The sequence below is a fragment of the Callionymus lyra genome, chromosome 10 (assembly GCF_982586985.1).
Source record: "Callionymus lyra chromosome 10, fCalLyr1.hap1.1, whole genome shotgun sequence".
Classification (NCBI taxonomy): domain Eukaryota; kingdom Metazoa; phylum Chordata; class Actinopteri; order Syngnathiformes; family Callionymidae; genus Callionymus; species Callionymus lyra.
This window is the reverse complement of record NC_141827.1, coordinates 1,362,492-1,378,560: the sequence shown is the minus strand read 5'-3', so window position 1 is coordinate 1,378,560 and position 16,069 is coordinate 1,362,492. Positions and strand designations below refer to the sequence as shown.

General features: G+C 39.7%; 2 protein-coding genes across 7 annotated transcripts in view; one reads left to right on the top strand and one right to left on the bottom strand.

The window, feature by feature from the left end:
• Positions 1-27: 27 nt before the first annotated feature.
• On the top strand, positions 28-2,838 carry arl6ip5a (ARF like GTPase 6 interacting protein 5a). The gene is made up of 3 exons (XM_087800554.1): positions 28-218; positions 2,074-2,291; positions 2,353-2,838. Exons 1-3 carry the CDS (start codon positions 40-42, stop codon positions 2,532-2,534), a joined length of 579 nt encoding a protein of 192 aa, XP_087656680.1. The 5' UTR covers positions 28-39; the 3' UTR covers positions 2,535-2,838.
• A 9,331-nt stretch (positions 2,839-12,169) lies between these two features.
• Positions 12,170-16,069, bottom strand: part of frmd4ba (FERM domain containing 4Ba) — a 38,218-nt gene continuing 34,318 nt past the window's right edge. Inside the window, exons 17-24 of one of the 6 annotated variants that reach the window (XM_087801556.1) lie at positions 15,769-15,997; positions 15,648-15,704; positions 15,140-15,269; positions 14,751-14,909; positions 13,933-14,690; positions 13,740-13,875; positions 12,915-13,003; positions 12,515-12,652 (exon numbers count right to left, since the gene is read on the bottom strand). In XM_087801556.1, the coding sequence (XP_087657682.1) occupies positions 12,940-13,003; positions 13,740-13,875; positions 13,933-14,690; positions 14,751-14,909; positions 15,140-15,269; positions 15,648-15,704; positions 15,769-15,997 (1,533 nt within the window). In that variant the 3' untranslated portion in view covers positions 12,515-12,652; positions 12,915-12,939. Of the gene's footprint in view, positions 12,653-12,687; positions 13,354-13,739; positions 13,876-13,932; positions 14,691-14,750; positions 14,910-15,139; positions 15,270-15,647; positions 15,705-15,768; positions 15,998-16,069 lie in introns of those variants that run through there. The other 5 variants (XM_087801554.1, XR_015712943.1, XM_087801555.1 and 2 more) reach the window with 5 other exon arrangements.

Below are 16,069 nucleotides of genomic sequence, written 5' to 3'. Positions count from 1 at the left end.
GTTTCCCGGATGTGGGCTCAGGTTGTTCGCAGTAAACAGATGTCAAGAGTAGAAATAGCGTCGCTCAGGTCGTGGGATGATTTCTTCCCAGGATCTGACAGGTTCGGTAAACCTGACGTCAGAGACCTGTGCAGGTGGAACAACAGAGTCGTCAGTAACCTGCTGTATTATCAGACGAACTACCTGCTGCTGTCAGTCACCGTCTTCATCCTCGTCGGGCGAGTATTATCTGTATTATTATATACATTTATATTAATTTATCTTTATTTATATACATTTATATTCATTTATGTACATGTATATACATTTATCTTTATTTGTATACATGCATATACATTTATCTTTATTTATATATATTGATATATATTTATATACATGTATATACATTTATATTAATTTATCTTTATTTATATACATGTAAATACATTTATCTTTATATATATACATGCATATACATTTATCTTTATTTATATATATTGATATATATTTATATACATGTATATACATTTATATTAATTTATCTTTATTTATATACATGCATATACATTTATCTTTATTTATCTTTATTTATATACATGCATATACATTTATCTTTATTTATCTTTATTTATATATATTTATATACATGTATATACATTTATATTAATTTATCTTTATTTATATACATTTATATTCATTTATGTACATGTATATACATTTATCTTTATTTGTATACATGCATATACATTTATCTTTATTTATATATATTTATATACATGTATATACATTTATATTAATTTATCTTTATTTATATACATGTATATAAATTTATCTTTATTTATATACATGCATATACATTTATCTTTATTTATATATATTGATATATATTTATATACATGTATATACATTTATATTAATTTATCTTTATTTATATACATGCATATACATTTATCTTTATTTATCTTTATTTATATACATGCATATACATTTATCTTTATTTATCTTTATTTATATATATTTATATACATGTATATACATTTATATGAATTTATCTTTATTTATATACATGCATATACATTTATCTTTATTTATCTTTATTTATATATATTTATATACATGTATATACATTTATATTAATTGATCTTTATTTATATACATGTATATACATGTATTTAGATTTATATACATGTATATACATTTATCTTTATTATTTATATACATTTATATATATTTATATACATGTATATACATTTACATTTATTTATATACATTTATGTACATGTATATAGTATATACATTTATCTTTATTTATCTTTATTTATATACATGTATATACATTTATCTTTATTATTTATATACATTTATATATATTTATATTCATGTATATACATTTATCTTTATTACTTATAGACATTTATATACATTTATTTATATACATGTATCTGCATTTATCAGAATCAGAATCAGAATCAGAATCCCTTTATTGTCCCGCGAGGGGAAATTCTTTTTAACAAACAGCAAGAGCAATATACCAGAATATATATACATTAATGTACATGTATCTTTATTTATATACATTTATTTACATTAATGTACATTTATCTTTATTTATATACATTTATATACATTTATACACACGTCACTATAGTCACTATACTTATACATGTAACGTTCGTTGTGACTTGTGTTGCTTCACTAACTAACTCTTCTTAGCTGCTAATAAAGAAAATCATCCTAAAGTAAAACAAGATCAAAATACAAAATACAGTAACAATTATCCGTGATAAAAAAAATGAAGATACTTTTCTACACATCAATGTTTTTCTTTTACTTTACATGAAAACTAACCACAACCTTCATTGTTTTTTCTACAGAAAACATTTGACTTTAGTTGCTTTATTGTTTTTGTTGATTCCGCCTCACGATACAATACCTACACTAAAATAAACAAAAACAATAAAACAACAACAACATAATAAAGTCCAGTTTTGACTCTTAACTGTAAACAATAAATCAAGCTTTAAAACTGATCGACGTCACGTCCTGACGTCACCACTAGATGGCGCCAGAGAATAACCCGCAGCTTCTCCTCAGACTCTCGAACCCCGCCGGGATGATGACGTCACTGGGGGTCCTCACGGGGGTGTTCCTGGGGTACGAGGGTCTCGGGAAGAACCGCGGCGTCCTCGGGACCTTCAGGAGGCAGAACCCGTGTGTGTGTGTGAGCGCCGCCCTGCTGGTCAGCTACATGTTGACGGCTCTGCTGGGCGGCGCGATGGTGCTGACGACGGCGCTGACGCTGCCTCTGACCCGTGAGTTCCACCTTCTGACCTTTGACCCCTGAGCTCGTGAGCAACAGGCCGTGTGTTCCAGTGATCGCGGCTCACGCGTCGCTGCGTCTGAGGAACATGAAGAACAAGCTGGAGAACAAGATGGAGCTGACGGGGCTCAAGAGGTCCCCCATGGGTCTGTTGCTGGAGGTCCTGGGTCAGCAGGAGGAGAACCTGCAGAAGATCCAGAGCCTGATCCTGGAGGGGAAACCAGACCCGAGATGATCAGGAACACTTGATCTCAGGAACGTTTGCTGAAGGAGACTCTGATGTTCTCGAGTCACATCTGTGTCCATGAGCTTCAAAGACGCAGGTCTTGACCTCTTGACCTCCACCATCAATACCTCCCTCTTTACCCCCCCTTCACTCTCTGTACCCCTCATTCCACCCCCCCTCCCTCTCTTTAGTGATTGACCCGGATCTTCGCTCAGTCCGGTGTCCATCATCGATCCGCTCCAGTTGTTCCAGGTCACCTTGAAACTGAACTAAAGTCACGATCGAAGATAATTAAATTAAAAAATATATATAAAAGACATGTTTGTGTGAATTTAATGAAAATAAATATTATTTTTTAAATCATATTTGAATATTTATCAAAGTTATTTCACTGACAAATTTAAATAAAGTGTTTGATTCTTTCTTTTTAATTAACATAAATAAATAGTGTTTGTTGTTGTGATGTGTGACTCTATTGTATCATCAGTGTGTGTGTTGTTGTGATGTGTGACTCTATTGTATCATCAGTGTGTGTGTTGTTGTGATGTGTGACTCTATTGTATCATTAGTGTTTGTTGTTGTGATGTGTGACTATATTGTATCATTAGTGTTTGTTGTTGTGGTGTGTGACTCTATTGTATCATCAGTGTGTGTGTTGTTGTGATGTGTGACTCTATTGTATCATCAGTGTGTGTGTTGTTGTGATGTGTGACTCTATTGTATCATCAGTGTGTGTGTGTTGTTGTGATGTGTGACTCTATCGTATCATTAGTGTTTGTTGTTGTGATGTGTGACTCTATTGTATCATCAGTGTGTGTGTTGTTGTGATGTGTGACTCTATCGTATCATTAGTGTTTGTTGTTGTGATGTGTGACTCTATTGTATCATCAGTGTGTGTGTTGTTGTGATGTGTGACTCTATTGTATCATTAGTGTTTGTTGTTGTGATGTGTGACTATATTGTATCATTAGTGTTTGTTGTTGTGGTGTGTGACTCTATTGTATCATCAGTGTGTGTGTTGTTGTGATGTGTGACTCTATTGTATCATCAGTGTGTGTGTTGTTGTGATGTGTGACTCTATTGTATCATCAGTGTGTGTGTGTTGTTGTGATGTGTGACTCTATTGTATCATCAGTGTGTGTGTGTTGTTGTGATGTGTGACTCTATTGTATCATCAGTGTGTGTGTGTTGTTGTGATGTGTGACTCTATTGTATCATCAGTGTGTGTGTTGTTGTGATGTGTGACTCTATTGTATCATCAGTGTGTGTGTGTTGTTGTGATGTGTGACTCTATTGTATCATCAGTGTGTGTGTGTTGTTGTGATGTGTGACTCTATTGTATCATCAGTGTGTGTGTGTTGTTGTGATGTGTGACTCTATTGTATCATCAGTGTGTGTGTGTGTTGTTGTGATGTGTGACTCTATTGTATCATCAGTGTGTTTGTTGTTGTGATGTGTGACTATTGTATTTTAGTGTTTGTTGTTGTGATGTGTGACTCTATTGTATCATCAGTGTGTGTGTGTTGTTGTGATGTGTGACTCTATTGTATCATCACTGTGTGTGTGTTGTTGTGATGTGTGACTCTATTGTATCATCAGTGTGTGTGTTGTTGTGATGTGTGACTCTATTGTATCATTAGTGTTTGTTGTTGTGATGTGTGACTCTATTGTATCATCAGTGTGTGTGTTGTTGTGATGTGTGACTCTATTGTATCATCAGTGTGTTTGTTGTTGTGGTGTGTGACTCTATTGTATCATCAGTGTGTGTGTGTTGTTGTGATGTGTGACTCTATTGTATCATAAGTGTGTGTTTGTTGTTGTGGTGTGTGACTCTATTGTATCATAAGTGTGTGCTTGTTGTTGTGATGTGTGACTCTATTGTATCATCAGTGTGTGTGTGTTGTTGTGATGTGTGACTCTATTGTATCATCAGTGTGTGTGTGTGTTGTGATGTGTGACTCTATTGTATCATCAGTGTGTTGATCATAAGTGTTTTGATACTAGTTGATGTTTAATGACACCAGAGTTGATACTAGTTGATGTTTAATGACACCAGAGTTGATACTAGTTGATGTTTAATGTCACCAGAGTTGATACTAGTTGATGTTTAATGACACCAGAGTTGATACTAGTTGATGTTTAATGTCACCAGAGTTGATACTAGTTGATGTTTAATGACACCAGAGTTGATACTAGTTGATGTTTAATGTCACCAGAGTTGATACTAGTTGATGTTTAATGACACCAGAGTCGATACTAGTTGATGTTTAAAGACACCAGAGTTGATACTAGTTGATGTTTAATGACACCAGAGTCGATACTAGTTGATGTTTAATGACACCAGAGTCGATACTAGTTGATGATTAATGACACCAGAGTCGATACTAGTTGATGTTCAATGACACCAGAGTTGATACTAGTTGATGTTTAATGACACCAGAGTCGATACTAGTTGATGTTCAATGACACCAGAGTTGATACTAGTTGATGTTCAATGACACCAGAGTTGATACTAGTTGATGTTTAATGACACCAGAGTTGATACTAGTTGATGTTCAATGACACCAGAGTTGATACTAGTTGATGTTTAATGACACCAGAGTTGATACTAGTTGATGTTTAATGACACCAGAGTTGATACTAGTTGATGTTTAATGACACCAGAGTTGATACTAGTTGATGTTTAATGACACCAGAGTTGATACTAGTTGATGTTTAATGACACCAGAGTTGATACTAGTTGATGTTTAATGACACCAGAGTTTATACTAGTTGATGTTTAATGACACCAGAGTTGATACTAGCTTATGTTTAATGACACCAGAGTTGATACTAGTTGATGTTTAATGACACCAGAGTTGATACTAGTTTATGTTCAATGACACCAGAGTTGATACTAGTTGATGTTTAATGACACCAGAGTCGATACTAGTTGATGTTCAATGACACCAGAGTTGATACTAGTTGATGTTCAATGACACCAGAGTTGATACTAGTTGATGTTTAATGACACCAGAGTTGATACTAGTTGATGTTCAATGACACCAGAGTCGATACTAGTTGATGTTCAATGACACCAGAGTTGATACTAGTTGATGTTTAATGACACCAGAGTTGATACTAGTTGATGTTTAATGACACCAGAGTCGATACTAGTTGATGTTCAATGACACCAGAGTTGATACTAGTTGATGTTTAATGACACCAGAGTCGATACTAGTTGATGTTCAATGACACCAGAGTTGATACTAGTTGATGTTCAATGACACCAGAGTCGATACTAGTTGATGTTCAATGACACCAGAGTTGATACTAGTTGATGTTTAATGACACCAGAGTTGATACTAGTTGATGTTTAATGACACCAGAGTTGATACTAGTTGATGTTTAATGACACCAGAGTTGATACTAGCTTATGTTTAATGACACCAGAGTTGATACTAGTTGATGTTTAATGACACCAGAGTTGATGCTAGTTGATGTTTAATGACACCAGAGTTGATACTAGTTGATGTTCAATGACACCAGAGTTGATACTAGTTGATGTTTAATGACACCAGAGTTGATACTAGTTGATGTTTAATGACACCAGAGTTGATACTAGTTGATGTTTAATGACACCAGAGTTGATACTAGTTGATGTTTAATGACACCAGAGTTGATACTAGTTGATGTTTAATGACACCAGAGTTGATACTAGTTGATGTTTAATGACACCAGAGTTGATACTAGTTGATGTTTAATGACACCAGAGTTGATACTAGTTGATGTTTAATGACACCAGAGTTGATACTAGCTTATGTTTAATGACACCAGAGTTGATACTAGTTGATGTTTAATGACACCAGAGTTGATACTAGTTGATGTTTAATGACACCAGAGTTGATACTAGCTTATGTTTAATGACACCAGAGTTGATACTAGTTGATGTTTAATGACACCAGAGTTGATACTAGTTGATGTTTAATGACACCAGAGTTGATACTAGTTGATGTTCAATGACACCAGAGTTGATACTAGTTGATGTTTAATGACACCAGAGTTGATACTAGTTGATGTTTAATGACACCAGAGTTGATACTAGTTGATGTTTAATGACACCAGAGTTGATACTAGCTTATGTTTAATGACACCAGAGTTGATACTAGTTGATGTTTAATGACACCAGAGTTGATACTAGTTGATGTTCAATGACACCAGAGTTGATACTAGTTGATGTTCAATGACACCAGAGTTGATACTAGTTGATGTTTAATGACACCAGAGTTGATACTAGTTGATGTTTAATGACACCAGAGTTGATACTAGTTGATGTTTAATGACACCAGAGTTGATACTAGTTGATGTTTAATGACACCAGAGTTGATACTAGCTTATGTTTAATGACACCAGAGTTGATACTAGTTGATGTTCAATGACACCAGAGTTGATACTAGTTGATGTTTAATGACACCAGAGTTGATACTAGTTGATGTTTAATGACACCAGAGTTGATACTAGTTGATGTTTAATGACACCAGAGTTGATACTAGTTGATGTTTAATGACACCAGAGTTGATACTAGTTGATGTTTAATGACACCAGAGTCGATACTAGTTGATGTTTAAAGACACCAGAGTCGATACTAGTTGATGTTTAAAGACACCAGAGTTGATACTAGTTGATGTTTAATGACACCAGAGTCGATACTAGTTGATGTTTAATGACACCAGAGTTGATACTAGTTGATGTTTAATGACACCAGAGTCGATACTAGTTGATGTTTAATGACACCAGAGTTGATACTAGTTGATGTTTAATGACACCAGAGTCGATACTAGTTGATGTTTAATGACACCAGAGTCGATACTAGTTGATGTTTAATGACACCAGAGTTGATACTAGTTGATGTTTAATGACACCAGAGTTGATACTAGTTGATGTTTAATGTCACAATAGGGTTGATACTAGTTGATGTTTAATGACACCAGAGTTGATACTAGTTGATGTTTAATGACACCAGGGTTGATACTAGTTGATGTTTAATGACACCAGAGTTGATACTAGTTGATGTTTAATGACACCAGAGTTGATACTAGCTTATGTTTAATGACACCAGAGTTGATACTAGTTGATGTTTAATGACACCAGAGTTGATACTAGTTGATGTTCAATGACACCAGAGTTGATACTAGTTGATGTTCAATGACACCAGAGTTGATACTAGTTGATGTTCAATGACACCAGAGTTGATACTAGTTGATGTTTAATGACACCAGAGTTGATACTAGTTGATGTTTAATGACACCAGAGTTGATACTAGCTTATGTTTAATGACACCAGAGTTGATACTAGTTGATGTTTAATGACACCAGAGTTGATGCTAGTTGATGTTTAATGACACCAGAGTTGATACTAGTTGATGTTCAATGACACCAGAGTTGATACTAGTTGATGTTTAATGACACCAGAGTTGATACTAGTTGATGTTTAATGACACCAGAGTTGATACTAGTTGATGTTTAATGACACCAGAGTTGATACTAGTTGATGTTTAATGACACCAGAGTTGATACTAGTTGATGTTTAATGACACCAGAGTTGATACTAGTTGATGTTTAATGACACCAGAGTTGATACTAGTTGATGTTTAATGACACCAGAGTTGATACTAGTTGATGTTTAATGACACCAGAGTTGATACTAGCTTATGTTTAATGACACCAGAGTTGATACTAGTTGATGTTTAATGACACCAGAGTTGATACTAGTTGATGTTTAATGACACCAGAGTTGATACTAGCTTATGTTTAATGACACCAGAGTTGATACTAGTTGATGTTTAATGACACCAGAGTTGATACTAGTTGATGTTTAATGACACCAGAGTTGATACTAGTTGATGTTCAATGACACCAGAGTTGATACTAGTTGATGTTCAATGACACCAGAGTTGATACTAGTTGATGTTTAATGACACCAGAGTTGATACTAGTTGATGTTTAATGACACCAGAGTTGATACTAGTTGATGTTTAATGACACCAGAGTTGATACTAGTTGATGTTTAATGACACCAGAGTTGATACTAGTTGATGTTTAATGACACCAGAGTTGATACTAGCTTATGTTTAATGACACCAGAGTTGATACTAGTTGATGTTCAATGACACCAGAGTTGATACTAGTTGATGTTTAATGACACCAGAGTTGATACTAGTTGATGTTTAATGACACCAGAGTTGATACTAGTTGATGTTTAATGACACCAGAGTTGATACTAGTTGATGTTTAATGACACCAGAGTTGATACTAGTTGATGTTTAATGACACCAGAGTTGATACTAGTTGATGTTTAATGACACCAGAGTCGATACTAGTTGATGTTTAAAGACACCAGAGTCAATACTAGTTGATGTTTAAAGACACCAGAGTTGATACTAGTTGATGTTTAATGACACCAGAGTCGATACTAGTTGATGTTTAATGACACCAGAGTCGATACTAGTTGATGTTTAATGACACCAGAGTCGATACTAGTTGATGTTTAATGACACCAGAGTCGATACTAGTTGATGTTTAATGACACCAGAGTCGATACTAGTTGATGTTTAATGACACCAGAGTCGATACTAGTTGATGTTTAATGACACCAGAGTCGATACTAGTTGATGTTTAATGACACCAGAGTTGATACTAGTTGATGTTTAATGACACCAGAGTCGATACTAGTTGATGTTTAATGACACCAGAGTTGATACTAGTTGATGTTTAATGACACCAGAGTCGATACTAGTTGATGTTTAATGACACCAGAGTTGATACTAGTTGATGTTTAATGACACCAGAGTTGATACTAGCTTATGTTTAATGACACCAGAGTTGATACTAGTTGATGTTCAATGACACCAGAGTTGATACTAGTTGATGTTTAATGACACCAGAGTTGATACTAGTTGATGTTTAATGACACCAGAGTTGATACTAGTTGATGTTTAATGACACCAGAGTTGATACTAGCTTATGTTTAATGACACCAGAGTTGATACTAGTTGATGTTCAATGACACCAGAGTTGATACTAGTTGATGTTTAATGACACCAGAGTTGATACTAGTTGATGTTTAATGACACCAGAGTTGATACTAGTTGATGTTTAATGACACCAGAGTTGATACTAGTTGATGTTTAATGACACCAGAGTTGATACTAGTTGATGTTTAATGACACCAGAGTTGATACTAGTTGATGTTTAATGACACCAGAGTCGATACTAGTTGATGTTTAAAGACACCAGAGTCAATACTAGTTGATGTTTAAAGACACCAGAGTCGATACTAGTTGATGTTTAATGACACCAGAGTCGATACTAGTTGATGTTTAATGACACCAGAGTCGATACTAGTTGATGTTTAATGACACCAGAGTCGATACTAGTTGATGTTTAATGACACCAGAGTCGATACTAGTTGATGTTTAATGACACCAGAGTCGATACTAGTTGATGTTTAATGACACCAGAGTCGATACTAGTTGATGTTTAATGACACCAGAGTTGATACTAGTTGATGTTTAATGACACCAGAGTCGATACTAGTTGATGTTTAATGACACCAGAGTTGATACTAGTTGATGTTTAATGACACCAGAGTCGATACTAGTTGATGTTTAATGACACCAGAGTCGATACTAGTTGATGTTTAATGACACCAGAGTTAATACTAGTTGATGTTTAATGACACCAGAGTTGATACTAGTTGATGTTTAATGACACCAGAGTTTATACTAGTTGATGTTTAATGACACCAGAGTTGATACTAGTTGATGTTTAATGGCACCAGAGTTGATACTAGTTGATGTTTAATGACACCAGAGTTGATACTAGTTGATGTTTAATGACACCAGAGTTGATACTAGTTGATGTTTAATGACACCAGAGTTGATACTAGTTGATGTTTAATGACACCAGAGTTGATACTAGTTGATGTTTAATGACACCAGAGTTGATACTAGTTGATGTTTAATGACACCAGAGTTGATACTAGTTGATGTTTAATGACACCAGAGTTGATACTAGTTGATGTTTAATGACACCAGAGTTGATACTAGTTGATGTTTAATGACACCAGAGTTGATACAAGCTCCTCCCCCTCTGATGACTCGTCACACCTGCCCAGGTGTGCGTTGTGCGACAGGAATGAGAAGAAGCGCCAGTGGCGACGAGCTCAAGACGAGTCATGTCCAGGAGCTGGTTGTGAGACGCGTCGCTCAGGTGTGTTGAGACGTGTTCACAGACGTGTCATCAGTGACACAGAGTTGTGTAGCTGCTGCCCCCCCGCACCCCGACTCTCCTGAGAGGCTTTGGTTGGTTAAGCTGGTTATCGGGGTCCACGTCTGCTTCGACTGGTCACGTGACTCTTTTCAAGGTGACCCCGTGACCTCTTCAGTCTGTCAGAGCAGCTAATCCCAAAACCAATGGTTTCCATGGCGACAGCAGCCTCAGGCTTGGGTGTCGACTGAACGCCTCGATCACATCGTTAGCATCAGCTCAGCGTTAGCAGAACTTATTGAACTATGAAAATATCAATAACAAGAGAATATTGAAGTCATTTAACATTCAAATGTTGAAACTTTGAATTCTTTTTAAATGTTTTTAAATCATTAAATCTTTTTTTTAATAATTTCATTTGTTTTTTTATTAAAAGGTTGTTTGTTTCAACATCACACGATGAAAGTTTGATCAGTAGCTCAGGGATCTGTTAGTAATGTCTGGATCATAATATTCAACTTTAAAGACGATGAAGGAAAAATATTGAATTTGGAAAAAATGTATTGGAATAAAAATATGAAACTGTGTGTAAAACAAATTAATTCATTTAAAATTCTATTGTAAAAAATAAAAACAAATTCAATATTTTTGAAATATAGAAACAATTGAATTATTTAAATTATTATAAAAAAGGTTAAAAAACATTTGAAAAGTTAAATATTCTGACGACAGAAACTTCTTTTATCATTAAATCATCTTTTCTCTTCAGAACATTTCATTTTCTCTACGTTCCTGTGACGACCTCTGACCTGCAGCTGTGGAGCTGGACGTCGACAGCTGGATCCAACTCTCCCTCCCCGCCCGGGCGTGTCCCGGGGCCTCCTCAGATCTGCAGGCCTGAAGAGGCGACACGTGCTCGAGTCTTTAAACACAGGAGGTTCTCGCCCGGAGAGGGTGCGACGCCTCCAAGACCGGTTTGGTCGGTTCAGGCCGGAAGGAACCGGCCGGACGGCTCGGGTCTGAGGGGCCGCGAGTGGAAAGTATCAAACAAAGTCATAAAATCAGGTTGAATCTTCTAAAAGGATCTTTGTCTTTTAAATACCTTTTCTTCTAAATATATTTGATTTTCTCTTCAATCTTTTTGACAATAAATACTCACAAAAATGTCCTGAAACAAAAACCCTAAAGTCAATATCAGTTATTTATGTTATTATATTTATAAGTTATATCAATAAAATATTTTCTGACGCTCCTGGAAACTCTGGGATCACAACAGACTCAAGAATAATCTTCTAACTCACCTGCTGATGTTACATTAGAACAAACACATGAAGGGTCACCAGGGTCAACCTTGAGGGGCTCAGCACAGGTGCGTTTCTAAACCAATGACGGCTCGGATCCATTTTGTCGTTTTAATTCAAACATTTCCAAAGAACTAAGAACCAGCTTCTTCTATATATTACATGTTTTTGAAAAACATACAAATGCTTAGAAAAGAGATAAAACCAGTGTATAAACGACACGTATGTACAGTTTCCTTCTCGCCTGAGGCCTCGAGCACCGACTCCATGTTCCCCGCATGGATGAGAAAACTCCCTGAGGCGGGAGGAAGCCCCAGGAAAACCAGATCCTGCCTGGATGGAGGACGTGGTTCGATCCTTCATGTAAGTTCAGGAGCTTCTAGAGAAGCTTCCACGAGTCTATAAGGTCCTTCATTGGTAGAACAAGTGCATTTGAGGCACGAGCGCTCGTCCCCGCAGACGCTACACGATCGTTCCCGGCTTGGAGTTCTCGTGCCAGTGGATGTGGTCCTCGGGCACCTGGGGGTCCGTGGGGGGGGGGCTGGGGTACGCGTCGGCTCGGTGGACGTCCACGTACGACCTGAAACCAACAAGATCCCAACGTTGAGACGTTTCGTTCGAGACGCCGGTCGAGACGCTCATGCCACGAGTCCAGGCGGCGCCGGAGTCCAACCTTCTCAGCAGATGCAGCCAAAGCCCCCCGACCCGCCCGCACCCCCGCCACCACAACACACCCGGAGAAATGAATCAAAGTGTGTCTGATTGTGAGAGCTACACGCACGCACACACACACACACACACACACACACACATCACCGTCACCCTCGTGTCTCATGGCTCACCGTCCTCGAGGCATGAGTTAAGTGCTCAGTAGCCACGCCTCTCTAAAGCCAGCCTATCACCACTGGCACACTCACACCCGGGAGGACATCTGGGGGAGGTAAAGGTCAGGGGTGAGTGGGGGCACACGAGCGAGGGAGGGGGCGTCGCTCAAGCACAGAGGAGGAGAAAACATGACGGAAGACGAGCAAACATGCAAGTTATCTGTGCGACGACCGAGCAAAACATCAGATGCAAAACTTCAACACGAGCAAAAAAACAAGGATCGTCGAAGTGTGACTTACTAGCTTTAACCTTTAACCTCACTGAGCCTGAGCTCGTCTAGGGGCAGGTGGGGCGGACTGAGGGGGGCGCGACGAAGGACTAGCGGGGAAATATTTGCAGCGTCTCCTGTCGTCAGAGCTCAGCCAGGAGCCCTTCACGACCTCTGAGGGGCCACATCTACAAGACAGTCCAGTCGTGACACGAGTCGCGAGACTTATTGTGGCTTTAAGTGGAAACGTTGAGAACATGTTTCCGACAGTAGAATCAGATTTTTATTAACATCATTCTATCAAACTATGTGTTAGAAAATACACATTTTTAAATGCAAAACAATTCAACACGTCAAAAACATATTGTTTTCAGCGTTTGAAACATCAGAATAATTAATAATCTTATCTTATCTTAAGTCTCCGACACCGAAATCTTCCGTAAACATGAATTTCGTGAGACGAACAAAGATTTCCTGTCGATTCTATCCAATTAAAATCTAGCACTCGACTCGGGGATCAGAGGGATTAAGGAGGATCTCGTCGGATGAAGTGCACGCCTGTGTCTCTGCTCACCTGTGGTGGAGGGCGTGGCTGAACGGCGCCGTGCTGTAGGAGAAGGTCTGCGGCGCCTGTACGGACACGTCGTAATCCATGGCGCCGCGACCGCTGACCTGACTGTGCCAGTTCCCGCTGGACGCCACCGAGGACACTGAAGACAAGAGCATTGAGCACCTGAGCCGCTGGAGACTCCAAACCCAGACTCTACCTGACGAGTAGGCGGTCCTGTTGGGGTTCAAGGGCGCCGGCATGGTCTGGTACCCCAGGCTGTGCTGCGAGCCCCGGTCGTAGTCGTAGTTGTAAAGCGGCTGCTTCGGCGCCGCGTTGCGCTGGTACCAGCCTCGCAGGTGTTCGGCCACCATGGCCTTCTGAACGTTCCTGGTGCCGTGTTCGTGGGTCCGAGGCGCCGCTCGGCTCCTGGACGGCCTCAGGGTGGCGTACGGGTTGTGAGACATTCCGTCCAGCTGGTCGTGGGTGTAGTGGTGGTGGTGCACGTCGTGGTAGGCGGAGCCGACCTGTTGAGGGTAGTAGGACGGGTTGACGCTGTAGTGTCCCTCCATCTCGTTGTCGTACACGTAGACCCCGCCGGAGTACGGGTCCGGCTCCGGGTAGCTGGGGTACCCGGTCACGTAGTAGGCGGTGGTGGTGGGTCGCGCGCGGGGCTGGGGGGCGTAGCAGCGGGCGTCGGGCTGCGCCAGGTTGGGCATGCTGCCCGTGTTGGCGTACACGTCCTTCCTGTGGCGCCCGCGCACTCGCCGCTTGTGGGCGTGGTTGCCCGGCGCGCTGTACTCCACGCTGGACTGACTCGTGTACGACGAGCCGTCGTCCAGGACCTCGGTGCTGTTGCTGCGCCGGGCCGGGGACACGTCGTAGGCCGGCACCCGAGCCTCGGGCTCCGTCAGGAAGCGAGACTGGGACTCCAGGCTGCCGCTGCGCTGACGGAAATGTTGCGGAGGATCTTCGCACCTGAGGAGACGGAAGGACAACATGAAGGGTGAGGACGGAGGAGGACGGAGGAGGACGTACCTGAGCTGCGTGCTGCTGTAGGCGTTGCGGGTGAGCAGCGGCGTGGGAGGCATGCTGCGAGCGTCGCGCGGCTGCCTGGAGCTCGTCTTGTACGGACTGTTGTGACTCGACCAGGCTTCGCTGTGACTGAACTGATGAGACTCGTGGCCGAAATTCAACCTGAGGATCGATAAGAAGAATGTTTTACTGGGATCTGAACTACTTTTGAGACGTTTTTCCTTTTCTTCACAAGACTTTTCTATCTACTCTGAGGGCGGCAGCGACTGGCTTGATAAGGGGAAGTGTTTCTGAAGCGTGTGGGAGGAGCAGCTGCAGGAATGCGGCTTTATCTCACACGTCTGTACTGGTTTCCATCGTAAAACAACATGTCGGGAGGGATGTTGTTTTACCTGCCGTCCGTGTGCAGCTCCGGCGCGTGTCGGTCTCTGCTGAAGTGGATGTCCAGGGTGTCTGCGTGGTGCGGTCTGGGCGAGTACTGGACCGACCTGGACCGCTGTCTCTGGGAGGTGAAGTCGTCGTCTAGAGAGCGACGAAGGGTGAAGTTAAAGTAGAGTGAAAATAAAAACACATAAACATCACATGTTTTTCACGATCACTGATCAATATTCAACTGTATTGATTAGTTTATAGATAATAATTCACATACAAACATTCACTTAATTTCTCCTATAGTTCTTCTATTGTGAAACACAAATATTATTTATGTTGTAATTCAGTATCTGATGTTAATCATGCAACGATGTTGGGTTACAGCTTTTCAATGAAATGATTTGAAAGAAACTCAATATATTCTTATCCTAACGTTGTTTCATGATAGTATCGAAGGATTCTTAATAAAACACACTAGTTTTCAGTGTTTCTAACAACAAGTTTAGAAACAAGTAAAAAGTTGTTTACCGTCTTCCAGAGTGAGGCTGTCGGACAGAGAGCTGAGCTCGGACGGGTTGATGTCGTCTGAAGCAGAAGATCATAGACGTTAGAAAACTCTTCAGACCAGTTAGTGTTGAGGCTGGTGCACCTGCGATGATGAGGGAGGCTCTTTGTGTCGGGTTCTTCCCCTTCTGGACTCGATAAGCGTTGATCTCCTTCTCGATCTCCTCCAGCTTCCTCATGGCGTCCAGACAGTTGCTCCTCCTCTTCTTCCTCACCGTCTTGCACAGGTCACTCTCGTTGGTCAGTTTGATCGCGGCTTCGACGATCTTCTGCTGCAGAGCAAACCTGCTCTCGAGGTTCCTCAGATTCGGGTCCTGAAGGACGAAGGGATTGAAGATTGAAAATAACACGGTTCAAACACAGAGCCTTGTGTGACTCCACGATAA